A 13,045-nucleotide genomic window follows, 5' to 3' on the forward strand; every position below is an offset into this window, starting at 1 on the left:
GAGTTTTCTTGATTAATAATTTACGTGTAAGGGCCTAGCCCATGGTGGGTGGTACTACCTCTGGGTTGGTGATCCTGGGTTCTGTAAGAAAGCAGACTGAGCAAGCCAAGGGGAGCAAGCCAATAAGCAGCACCCCTCCATGGCTTCTACGTAAACTCCTGACTCCAGGTTCCTGCCCTGTTTGAGATCCTGTTCTGACGTCCTATAATGATGGACTATGATGTGGAACTATAAACCAAAATAAACCCTTTTCTCTCTAAGCTCCTTTTGCCTATGGTATTTCATCACAGCAGAAGAAGCCCTGACACCCTAACACCTCTGCGAACAGCTTCATAGCCTGGGCTTTTTGAAAAGTTTTGTTTACGTGTGTTTGTTCAGACAAGAGCTCCCGCTGTGGCCCTGGCTGACCTTGAACTTACAGAAATCCTTCTGCTTGGACTCCCAGGTGCTGGGATTACAGGCCCTGTCCAGTTCTAACCTCCCCTTGTTAAAAAAAAAATCACATTCATTTATGTATGTTTATGTATGTGTGCACGTGCATGAATGCATGGCACAGCATGTGTGGGGGTCAGAGGACAATCTGCGGGAGTCGGCTCTCTCTTCTAGGGGTGGAACTCAAGTCAACAGGCACCTTTCCCTTCTGAGCCATTTCTTTGGCCCCTAAAACTCCTTCAAGGCCTTCTCACAGGCCTCTTCAAACAGCTGCTGAAACAGTTTTCAATGGGCACATTTGGTTTGCTCAACATACAAGGAAAATGCGGGTCTTGGGAGGGTGGGTTGGGGACTACACTACACTTCCAGTTGCAACAGGGATTAGTCCCCAGGCTCCCCAGGGCACTGGGGGTAGTGGTAAAATGCCCACCTCACGTCTGGAAATGTCCATGAGCACCGCACAGCTGGCCGAGTGGCTACACTGGCAGGTGACGTGGGTCCGGTTCCTTGACAGCAGTTCACAGCCCTTGGCTGACCACCCTCCGGTCCCCCCGATGCTGTGGAGAAGAGAAAGAGGAGGGTAATCCTGGTCCCTCCACCACTGAGATAGCCTGGAAGCTGCCTTCACCCAGCTCCAGGGTCTCTGAGGCTGTCCTGACATCACTGGCCCGAGCTGCGAAGGAATGGCCAGGTGCAAAGAACAGCTGCCCACGGGTGCCTGGTCTCACAGCCTTGCTGTCAGCTCCCAGCCTGCACCGCGGCCACACTGCAGCTGAGGGCCATGGGCACTGTTGCCAAGGACAATGCCCTCCCAGCCACTTGGCAGCAGGTAAAAGCTTTCCGGTTCCTTTCAGAGCTAGTCCAGGCTCTTAGGAGTTCAAAGGTTATGTGCCACATACAAAAAAAAAAAAAACTCCAAAAAGAGCAGGCCCTGTGGCCAGAGGTGGCAGCCAAGGCTGAAACCGCCACTTTGTCCACCAGCCATCCAAGGAGCCTCAATGGCCTCACAGCAATAAACATCTCTCCATTGTCGGCTTTCATGTTCACGTTGCACAATGCTTTATGGGAGCTGCCTGGAAGCCATGGACCAATTACCGCTCCCATTTCACTGACGGAAAACCCCAAATAACAAGCTGTTACGAGGGGCCCTGCCCCTCTTCGGCTCTGGGAAAGTCCTATGATCCCTCTGATCCTCAGTTTACTCATCTGTAAAATGGGGTGTGATGGCTGACACGCTTGCCAGGAGTGCTCAGTTCTGGTGGCAACACAAAGCAGTGGGCAGATCACTCGAGTCACTGCTAATTGCCATGATTCAAACAAATAGGGACAGACAGCCATGCCTAGCAGCCGTGGGGCCCACATGCCAGACACCAACACTTCCCTTCACTTTCCCCTTTGTGAGTCAAAGATCTATTACGCCCCAGAGTCAATGAGCTTCCCTTATAAACCGGCGTCTGGGAAGTACAGAGGCAGGAGAAGATGAATGCTCTTGTCCAAGCATGTGCCCGGGCACTGAGCACAGACTCATGCAGTAGTTCTCCTGTTGATCCTAGGGAATCATGTCCTGGGGAATGCCCCTGTGGTGGGAGCTTACAGATACATACAGCTAGGCCCGGCTTTCGGCATGCAGAGAGCGCTTGGGCTCCGAACCCCTAAATCCCAGGGTCCCCGTGATGAAGAAAGGCAGTGATGGTTTTCATTTTAGAGCACGTACCAAGTACTGCCTCATTCCATCCCCCGTGTCTGTGTAAGAGCATCCCAAATGAGACCAGAAAGGGGGGCAAGGAAGGGAGGCCAGCACCTCCCAGGACTCCTACAGCTAAAAGACAAATGACCACTGACTTTCACCACAGACAGGCCACCAGCCTTGGACTCCAGGGCCACACAGGCATAGGGAAATAGCATCTTTAAAAAAAAAAAAGATTTATTTATTGTTATATGTAAGTATACTGTAGCTGTCTTCAGACACACCAGAAGAGGGTGTCAGATCCTATTACAGATGGTTGTGAGCCACCATGTGGTTGCATCCTTTTTAAAATCAACTACCTCTCTTCCTTGATTGCAGGTTACACGCTTCCTGAATCTGGTCATTTCTGGAGTGTCTCTGATGACTCCAGCAACAGGCCAAGCAAACCCTACTGCAGAGAGACAGTTGCCTGGGACCAACACTACATCTCTGCACGGGTTCACCTCTGAATCCCAGATCCTGCAAGTGGCTTTATCTGGCAGAGAAATGGGTGTTTGTGTTAACTATCATATTGCAGGTGTTCTGTAGGTGAGCAGCCCATCTTGGCTGCGGCCTTCTCGGGGAGCCTTGTGTGTGCATGCCTGTGTCTGTATATTTTGTGTGCACCCTGTGTACTTGCCCTATGTATCCATGCATTTGTAGGTGTGTTTCTATAGTGTCTTTGCACATGGGTCATAGCTATAATATGTGTGCATATCTCTGTGTATGTTTCTGTGGTGTGTGTGTGTAGGTTTAGATTTTTCCATGAAGATGTGAATAATTCCTCCATTACATGCACATGACTTCATGTGTGTGCATGTATGCACACACCTACACGCCTACAGACAAAAGGGAAGAAACCTCCTGTCTTGCTAAGCCTGGAAGGGTTCTAAGAGACCACAAAACGGAGCCTTCATTCTGCCAGCTGAGCCTTCTGACCTCGGCAAGGCCCCCCATATACACACAGCTCCCACAGAAGAGGTAGGTGGCTTACAGGCTCTTGGGGTCCCACTTACTCCAGGGAGTGGTTCCAGAATACGCAGACAGGTTTGCTCCGCTCCTCGGTCTCCAACAGGGAGAACTCCACCAGGACAGGCCTCTGCAGAGAGCTGGGGAATGGGGTCCCCTCACTGTACACCATAGCACTCACGACTGGGGTGTTGATCACAGGCCGGTTAGGCAATCTGGCAGAGAGGGAAGATCACAGGAATAAACACTATCAATTCATGGTCCACGAGAGCCTGAGTCCAGACACTATAAGGACACAGTCAAAGAAGCAACTGAGACACAGGCTACGGGCACAGATTGACACACTGCCCTGGGAGGGGGGCATATGATCTGCCATGCTGGTATTCTCAGTGCAGGGAGAGTTGCCACCTCCAAGGTAGCGGGGCTTTGGAAACTTTAAGGAGCAAGTGTGTCCCTGCAAGCATATCAGAGCCATTACATAGCAGTGACACTAGGAACAGTAGCATGGTCACATATGGAATTTGATTAAGTGACCAGAGCCTGGAACCCAGTCACCCATCTCTAACTTATGCTTTAAAAACCAAGGCCGGGCAACAAGAAAGCACCCAGAGGCCATCGTAGCTGAGAAAAAAGGCTTTTGACAGCCTTCTGTTCAGGAGCAATATATACTGTTCAGCACACTGGCTGAGAGGCCCTTGCAACTGGGCCGACAGAGTACAGATACACGAATAGGTTATCATCCATGAGAGCCTCCGGGTGTGGCATAGGGGACAGAATGAAGCCCATGGGGCACAAGGTGATGCAAACAAGGAGAACACGTGGGCATACACGTGAGCGTGAGCCAAGGCAAAGGGAAGGACCATCCCAGGGCACAGCACATGGCAGACACAGAACCTCTGCTTGGCAGTCACTGCAGGCCAGAGTCATGGCCTAATGTCATTGTAAGTGACCAGGACTTTGACTTGTGGAGATCTCATGGTGCAGGGTGAATGGGTCCCCTCACGGTCCTTGCACCCAGGACTCACCGGAGGCTGCGGTGGTCGGGGTCATAGTGTTCAGGCAGCAGCTGACCCAGGGTCCGGTAAATGACGACCAGGGCGACGGCAAACTGGCCAGGCTCATCTGGGTGTCTCCTCCGTCTGCTGAATGAGGTTTCCCTCTCAGTCCTGGACTCTGGTTGTGCTGTGAGTGGAGTCCTCCGGTTGGTCAGCCTTACCATGGGGCCTTCTGCAATTGGAGAACAGTGAGTGAGGACTCAAGAACAGGTGCCCATGACACCAAACTGTTTCTACAAAGTTAGCAGATGGAATCCAACATGGCGTCTCCTCAGAAGCCACACATCAGTAGCCCACAGCCCAGCCAGCCTGAATCTACCTTTGCGTATGTGTTAGAAGGACCTGCTACAGATTTGAAGACATGTCCATGGACTGTTCAAACTCATAGACAGAACATAGCACAGGGACCACTGGTGTCAGAGTTGCTAGTGACCCGTGGCTAGTTTCATATCAATGAGAGGAAGGGTGGGCTGGGGAGGGTGGGAAGGCAGAGAAATGCCACAGGATAGGCTAGTTAGAGTGGCAAAGGTATCCTGTGGCAGACAGGGCAGGGGAATCTTCTTGCCACCCTCCTCATCCTCTCTGAATCCGCCCAGAGCAGCACTGGGAGCTGCCAGGGGACAGAGGGGCCTTCTGTACACATGAGCTCTGGGCCCTGTGCTTTCTTACTTCATGCTAAATAGGGATGTGCTTTCAACTGTACATGAGAGAGGCCACGGATATACCTTGCACGTAAGTAAATATTTGGGGTGGCCAAGCCTACAGTGTCTTGCCACTAAATGAAGCAGCCATGATGCTGGAGACCCTGGTGTGAGTCTGACTGTCCCAGCATGTTCCCTGGATCAAGATGGGGTAGCGGTGGGCCTACTTCTGTGGGAATGAGGCTCTTAACAGCTGACCTATCAGACAATATGCTGCCTGACAACCGGGGAGCCTGGCCCTGTGCTGGCCAACCCCAGTGTCCAAGCAGCTTTTAGATTTAGCACAATGAATACCATGCCACCCGCAGGGCTATGGGACATTAGGGAATGGACAGTGTGGGATTCCTCCCACATGAGTACTCCATGGCAAACAGGGTTTCCTGTTCCCTGAGCCGTGTCTCAGAAGCAGAGAGGTGATGGTGTCACAGAGACAGAGTCCTTTTCTAGGTAACAGCGCTAGGACATGTGTATACATACATAAGGATAGTGCAGCTGTGCACACTGTAGGCAATATACATATGCGTATGTGTATGCACAGAATAGTCACATGCATATAGGCACACACATGTAATATATACATGTATATGTACACACAGGACATAAACAGACGTGCATATGGATACACACATATATATAATATATACATGCACACCTGAAATGAAAGTATGTATGCATGTGTGTGTGTGTATATATATATATATATATATATATATATATATATATATATATATATATATGTGTGTGTGTGTGTGTGTGTGTGTGTATACACATATACATATATATCACACCTGGAATATGCATATGTATACATAAATACATAGTACACACACTAAATATATGCACATATACCCACATACTGAACACACACAAAGGCATATTAACATATACACAAAAATATCTGAACATACACATATATGAACATTGATATATGTAGACACTCACAAACTGGATATACTCACATATGCACATAGACAAACTGAATATGTATGCGTACACACAGGACACCACACAAATGCACCTCAGGAACATGCAAACCCATATAGACACTGAATACACGCACACTTGCATGCAAGGAACAGTCCTAGCTAATGCTCTTAAGCTCACACACAGTCACAATCACTTCCTGGTTAGCTGTGAGCTAACATGTAACCACATTGATGTAAAAGCTGCAACTGAACAGTCGGGAAGATGGGGCCCGGACCAAGGTTGGTCCTACATCCATGAGAACGTCCCACAGTATTTAATAAAGATACCTGAACACTGCTCACACTGGCTTGCTCAGGGCACACTTGCAGCTCAGGGCACACGTGGGGCTCTTTCGAGGGTCACTCTCTCCTGAAAGGATGGGGACCCTCAAGGCAACAAGAGACATCTACGTGGGTTCACCTTTTTTCTCTGGTGGCTTGAAGGTGTCAGCTGGGAAGGACACGGAGGACTCCAGCTCCCTTGGGAACTCTTCCTGAATGTCCTCAAACCTTGGCACCTGGGCACCGGTGAAGTTAAGCTTGTCGAAGATGTCAACTGCAAGAACTGGAGACAATCCCTTTACTCACCCCCATGTTAGAGCTTTCTTGAACCCACAGATTTGAAACAACGGTTGTTTCTTCAGCAACCATTGTCTCCAGGAGGGAATCTACTGAAAGCCACACAGAAGGGCGACATGGGGCAGAGTCTGGCAATCTGGCTCTTTATGGTGGCACTTGGGACTGTCTTGCATGGCTCTGATGGGGTGGAGTATGTGTCAAAGCCAGACACAACAAGAGGGGTACCTCACCAATCGGCCCTGTACCATGGGCCGTGTTATCCCCCTGCAGCCTCTCCAGGTGGTGAATGGCCACAGCTGACTCTAAGCAACCTCGGCAACATAGACTTACATCTTCTGTTGGCTCTTTGCCTTGTAGAAGCACCTACAGGCCCTCGATGGAACATCAAGGCTATCCCTTAGCCGGTGCTGGCCACCACCACTCTGACAAAGAGGTGGAGTCACGCCTGTATATGCCAGGGGCCTCCTCAGACCATCCCGCCTGTTTAAGACTCCCCACTAGCAGCCAAGCATAGCGGTGCACACTGTTAATCCCAGCACTCAGGAGAAAGAGGCAGATTTCTGCAAGTTTGAGCTTAGCCTAATCTATGCAGTGAATTCCAGGACATCCTGAGCTACAGAGACCCTATCTCAAAAGAAGGAAAAAAAGACCCCTCAAAAAAAGACTCCCTGCCAGAAAAGTGCCCCTCAAACTACCCACAAGGGTGAGTGGCAGGGGAAAAAAATGCCTGTGATCGGGGGCAGGGAATCTCTTATGGTTCACATCAGCAATGGCGCTGTCCCTGCACCTATTTAGAGGAACTCTGTCTGGAATGGAGATTCCCAGGAACTTGGGGCCTTTTTGCCAGCTTTGTCAGAACAGGCTGGAGACTGCTTTTTTTTTTTTTTTTTTTTTTTACTAATTTGGGGCTTTCTCTGCCTTGAAGGAATCAGGACTCCTAAACTCCCAACCCCAGAGTAGCATGCACTAGTGTCTCAGGTGACATGGGCCACGGGCTCCTGACAGCACTGATGGCTCAGGGACTGTCTCAGGGTGGGAATGTTTGCACCTCCATCCCCATATGTCCCTCCTGCACAAACTTTTATCTGTGGTGAATGGGAGAGGGGACATAGTGTCCCCAGGCAGGATGCATTGTGGGAAATCCCAAACCTGGGTGTCTTAAAAAGGCCAGTTGGACTCCACAAAGACCCCAGGGTGACACCTCCACAGGAATGACATCAGCGATTGTGACATCAGATGGTAGATGTCTTTCTAATTGGGTGACTTCTCCCATTTTATAGACAAGAAGCCGGGGCTAGAGCTGCTGGCTCACTCTTCTACAGACTGCCTGGGCTGAGGCTGTGTCCCACCCACATCACTGCTAGGGAGTCTGGGCATCTGGACAGCAGGCCCAAAGACCCTGCGGTTCTGCCAGCAGGCCCAAAGACCCTGAGGTTCTGCCAGCAGGTGCCCAGCCCTCCCCTGGGTCAGTCCATACTCATGTTGGCGGTGACGATGATGAAGGGCCTCAGGTAGGTCCTCTTCACATTCCGCGCCATGTTGCTGAAGTACGCCTCAAAATGCCTCAGCAGCTGTGCGGCACCAGCCTCGCTTCGCTGGATCTGTTCCCATGCTGCCTGTGTGTCTGGGGCCAGGAGGGCGCTGCCCGTGTGGACAACATCCTGGTCGGACGGAGGGACAGACAGACAGACAGACAGGATTCAGTCTTGTACTCTTAGACACCCTGGAGCAAAATATCTTTTAAACAGTCATGAACTGACCCGGACTGACCTGGGCCAGGACTGCGGGGCTAAGAGTTAATATCAGAGGCCAGAGACTCCGCCAGGAGGATGCCCGGCTGAGAGCCAGGCCAGGGGGCAGGGAGGCAAACGGGGCTACACATTAACATCAGGGACCAGAGACTGCCAGAAGGCTGTCCTGCTGGGGTCTCACATAGATAGCCCCAGATGCTAAAGCAGGAGAAAGACAAGCAGGGCGCTTCTTCATTTTAGACCCTGGGCCACACAGGTAAACCAGGGAAGGAGCGTGGAAGTGTGGTAAGGCCGTTACTGTGGAGTAGCTCCAGGGTGATGCCCAATCGCTGCGTATATTTCATATAAACTACACCAAGGTTTATGTGAACGTGTTCAGCATGGTATGGGGTGCAAGGCTTAAGTGACCTGGAATGGGGGGGACCTTTGCAGGGGACCTCAGTAGGAGGCTGAAGAAACCATCACTAGGTTCTGCCATTCCCAAACCGTGCCCTAAGGCAAGCAAAACATAAGGTCCACGTGCCTCAGTTTCCTTATCTGTCAAGCGCAAGGCTAAAATACACACCACTCAGAACACTGGGCTTACTGAGAGGTCCTTAACTGTCAGCATCGCTGACATGAAAGTTGTGGTCTGCCCTTGCCTGGCCACAACACTAAGAAGAGAATCCCTCACACCTGATGTGAAGGGACGCCTTGACAGGACACCATACGACCACACTTCACCAGCTGAGCCCCCGCTCCTGACCCTGCAGCTCCTGACCCCTCAGCTCCTGCTGTGCTCCCTCAGGCAGGGTCACCCTCCTCTCACCTCATGGAAATTAGCCTCCCTGGTGGCTGCCAAGTCAAAGCCCTGCTGGCGGCTCTCATGCTGGAGGATGCGGGCCAACAGCTGGTAGGCTGTGCGCACGTCATTGCCAAAGAGTGTGCCGTTGCGCTGCGTGGCGTTCCTCAGTGCCTTTGCCAGCCGCAGGGACCTGTTTCCGTCCATTCTTGTCTCGTTGCGACTCAGCTTCTCATTCTGCCACGAAAGGGAGAGGGCGGTGGCAACGTTGGCAAGTGGCTGTCGGTTTCGGGCCCTTGACGCCATTCAGAAATTCTCTACTTTCTAGTATTCTCCATAGTACTTCAAAGTTCCCTGAACCCTGCTGGGTGTGGTGGCACAGGCCTTTAATCCCAGCATTTGGGAAGCAGAGGCAAGTGGATCTCTGTGAGTTCGGGGACAGCCTGGTCTACAGAGTGAGTTTGGGGACAGCCAGGGCTACACAGAGAAACCGTGTCTTGGAAAAAAAAAAAAAAAAGGGAGGGAGGGAGGGGGAAGAAAAAAAAAAAAGAATCCCCAACCCCAGAGAAGATCCTGAGTTGGCAGCAGCAACAAGGAAAGGGCAGGTCTGTGGTCTGAGAGTATGAGGAAGTAAGATCTGAGTTTGGTGACAGCGAGGACTCTGTCTGCAGATCCAGACTCAGAGGGGACAGAAGAGCCTCTTGCTTGAAGTCAGCCTGACTCACCTGAATCAGGGAAGTGGGCCTGGCGACTGGCCTCTGAACCCTGATGCTGTCCCTTCCCCTCCTGCCTCCACATTCATGGCCTCCGGGGAGCCGTACCTCACCCAATGCAACTCCCTCCCCCATCACATATCCTAGAGGCACCTCCCTGAGGCTGGGACCTACCATGGCCTTGAGGTCCACAAAGGAGCCGGAAGTGCAGTTGAAGAGCTCTGGGGGAAGCCAGCCCTTCTCCCCACTGCAGTGGCGGACTGCGTTACCTTGGGAACAGAAGCATGCTCAGACTGTGGGTCACTCTTAGTAATGCCTCAAACCTATGCATGTTCTTGGCCCAATCCTTGTCCTGAGCATGGAGGAGGATCCCAGAGGGGGCTATGCCAATCAAATTCACAGCCACGGGACAGGGCCAACACATGCTCTCATCCTCCGTGCTGAAGCCACCTCTAAGCTGTCCTGACAGTCAAAGGAGGCCCTCTGGGTTCCCAGCAATACAAACAACTAGATGGGTACAGGCAAGTCTGTGAGCCGTTGAGCCAGTGCTGGAGAGCCTCACACAGGTCTCACTGGAGACAGCACAGACACCATTACTTGGCATTTTCCAGAGAACAAGTGCTATAACAATAGGCGACTCCGTGGCTTGTCAAGGCCCTAGGCAGGGAGCTGCCTTGGAAAGAGATGAGTCAGGGCCAATTTCATCTGTTAGGCTCTGCCTCTGGCCCCTGAGGGAAGAGCATACGTTTCTCCCAACACATTCCTTAATGGCCTATTTTAAAATTAAACTGAATGAGTGTGGGTGTTTTGTCTTCATGTATATCTCTGCATAACCAACACACTGCGCATGCCCGGTGCCCAGGGAGGCCAGAAGAGAGCTTCAAATTCCCTGGAACAGGAGTTGTAGATGGTTGTGAGCTACCACGTGAGTTCTGGGAATTGAACCCTGATCCTCTAAAAGAGAAGCCAGTGCTCTTAGCCAGAGAGCTGTATCTCTTCAGCCTATGACATTGTTTCAACCATGATATTTAAATGCTCTGATATCCAGGCCACATGCCCAGATAAAAACCTGTATCCATCTGGTTTCCTATCCTAGCGATAACCCAGGCACAGGACTTACCCATTGATCCTTTGGGGCATGGCACCGCTGCTGGCTGCCCAAATTTCGTCTGTGGCCACCAGATGCCAGCCTCAAATGCTCTGGGACACCCATTGTAGATCACTAAGGCCAGAGGAAAAGGTCACTCAGCCCAGCTGTACACACAAATGCCCCAGTCCTACGTTCCACCCACAAGGGACTCCCAACGAGAGGCACCCTCCCAACACCTTCCAGTCACCATGCACATTAGAACAGGCTCTGGTCTAGGGCCTCATGCAAACCAGCTTTCTGGAGGCCAAGAGAACTCAGCATAAAGGCTACCAGGACTGTCCAAGTCCCAGGGGTGTGCAGGAACATATGTGCACATGCTTAGGCACACATGTAAAATATGCCAAGTCTGCTCTGCAGTGTAACCAGAAAGTGGTCAAGGGACAACCAATAATAGACCTTCACAGCCGAGTGAGGTGACCTCAGCAAAAGGATTATCACAGCGGTTGCACTGGCGGCCGATGACACCTGGCTTGCAGGCACACTGCCCGGTGTCCATGTCGCAGGCACGGCTGTGGGAGCCGTGGGGGAAACAGTCACAGGGAAGGCAAGCATCCTGGGATGGGGGCTTGTAGTAATTCTCCTGCAGAAGTGACAGGTGGGGCTGGTGAACGTCGTTTCTGCGGTTGAAGGGGGTGGGGCTCCCCACAACTGCAGCTAAACACACAGGAGCGTAGTCAGAGGCCGTGAGTCCAGGTGTCACCGTGATGGTCACACATGGGTGTCTGGGCACCAAGACAGGGTGTGACTTGTGTATATGTGTACATGGGGGTGCTGGGAATCACATCTAGGGCCTGGGCTCTGCCCTCTGAGCCATATCCCATGCCCTCCAGACTGGAAAAATTTGTCATCACTGGGTGCCAACTTGTTTGTAAAAAGCCAGGACAGCAGCTGACTGTCCTGACTGACTTGGAAAACCAAGGCTGATGTCAGAGATGTGGCAACCTGCACAGAAATGGCTTGGTCTGTTGTTTCTCACTGGATGTGGGGCTGCAGGAAAACCCCAGTGGCTTCTAGATCACATGGTGGGGTAGCCTGAGCTATGTTAGATATAAGAAGCCCTTTGGTGTTCACAGAGCAGGTGAGCAGCCTCATGTTTATTTGTTCTGGTTTTCAAGACAGGGTCTCTCTGTGTAGTCCTGGCTGTCCTAAACTTCCTCCGGAGACCAGGCTGGCCTCGAACTCAGAGATTCGCCTGCCTCTGCCTCCCGAGTGCTGGGATTAAAGGCATGTGCTGCCACTCTGCATAATCCAACATTTATATGCACGCATGTGTGGGTGTATGTGTAAGTGTGTGCCTGTGAACAGGTAGGAATGCACACAGATGTGTGTGCTTATATAGGGAGTGCATGTGAATATAGGTAGATGTGTGTATGAAAGTGTATGTATACAGGCGCATCTGTCCATGTGTGTAGACTCATGCATGTACATAGGACTATGCATGCATGGCCAGCTGCTTGCTGGGCTCAAGCCTGAGGTGGGTGGGGACAGGCTGGTGGCACCTCACCTTGCACTGGCATTGGCCATTAGTCTTGTTGCAGTCGGGATCAAAGCCTTGACTGACAGCACAGTGACACGGGCCACACACCGGGTTCCCCCACCAGCCTTTAGGACATGGAAGGTCGACTCTGATGGGAAAACAAGATGACAGATGAGGGACACTTACGCATTTTGTGCCCTCGTCACTACCTTCAGGTGCCACAAGCCCAACCAGGCCCTATGTACAAAAATGCTGTTAAAAATAATGTTTTTTCTCTGCGTTTTCACCTAGCTTGAAGACACTCACACGAGAAGCCCAACGGGGGCCTCAGGTAAGACAGACAGAGGGACAGGGAAGGGGTAGCATCTGTTTGGACTTCTCTGGAGGAGAGGAGGCAGGACAGATGGGGACAGAGGCTGAGGGCCACAAGCAGGCAGAGACACTGGCATCCTTACTTGTTCTCACAATACTGCCCGTAGTGGCCGGGCCCACACTCGCAGGAGTACCCTCGAGGAGTATGGGGGGAGCGCACACAGGCTGCCACATGCTTGCAGGGGTTCAGGAGACATGCGTCCACACACTTTTTTCCAAAGTACCCTGTGGAGACAGGATTAGGATCACCTCAATGCTTCTCTTGCAATCCCACACTTCCCAAGGCCAATGGTTCCTGTCACTCAGCAGAAGGGAGCGAGCAGTAGCCTCGCCTCCAGATGACAGGAGATAGACTGGGAAAACATGGAGGACAA

General features: G+C 51.6%; 1 protein-coding gene across 1 annotated transcript in view; it reads right to left on the reverse strand.

The window, feature by feature from the left end:
• Celsr1 (cadherin EGF LAG seven-pass G-type receptor 1) overlaps positions 1-13,045 on the reverse strand; it is a 135,377-nt gene that overhangs the window by 18,217 nt on the left and 104,115 nt on the right. The window contains exons 13-23 of the mRNA XM_052160518.1: positions 12,755-12,896; positions 12,327-12,447; positions 11,219-11,402; positions 10,793-10,894; positions 9,847-9,941; positions 8,987-9,196; positions 7,905-8,088; positions 6,270-6,413; positions 4,153-4,354; positions 3,175-3,342; positions 863-989 (exon numbers count right to left, since the gene is read on the reverse strand). Coding sequence (XP_052016478.1) covers positions 863-989; positions 3,175-3,342; positions 4,153-4,354; positions 6,270-6,413; positions 7,905-8,088; positions 8,987-9,196; positions 9,847-9,941; positions 10,793-10,894; positions 11,219-11,402; positions 12,327-12,447; positions 12,755-12,896 — 1,679 coding nt within the window. The remainder of the gene's footprint in view (positions 1-862; positions 990-3,174; positions 3,343-4,152; positions 4,355-6,269; positions 6,414-7,904; positions 8,089-8,986; positions 9,197-9,846; positions 9,942-10,792; positions 10,895-11,218; positions 11,403-12,326; positions 12,448-12,754; positions 12,897-13,045) is intronic.

Source organism: Apodemus sylvaticus, chromosome 17 (genome assembly GCF_947179515.1).
Source record: "Apodemus sylvaticus chromosome 17, mApoSyl1.1, whole genome shotgun sequence".
NCBI classification, from domain to species: Eukaryota; Metazoa; Chordata; class Mammalia; order Rodentia; family Muridae; genus Apodemus; species Apodemus sylvaticus.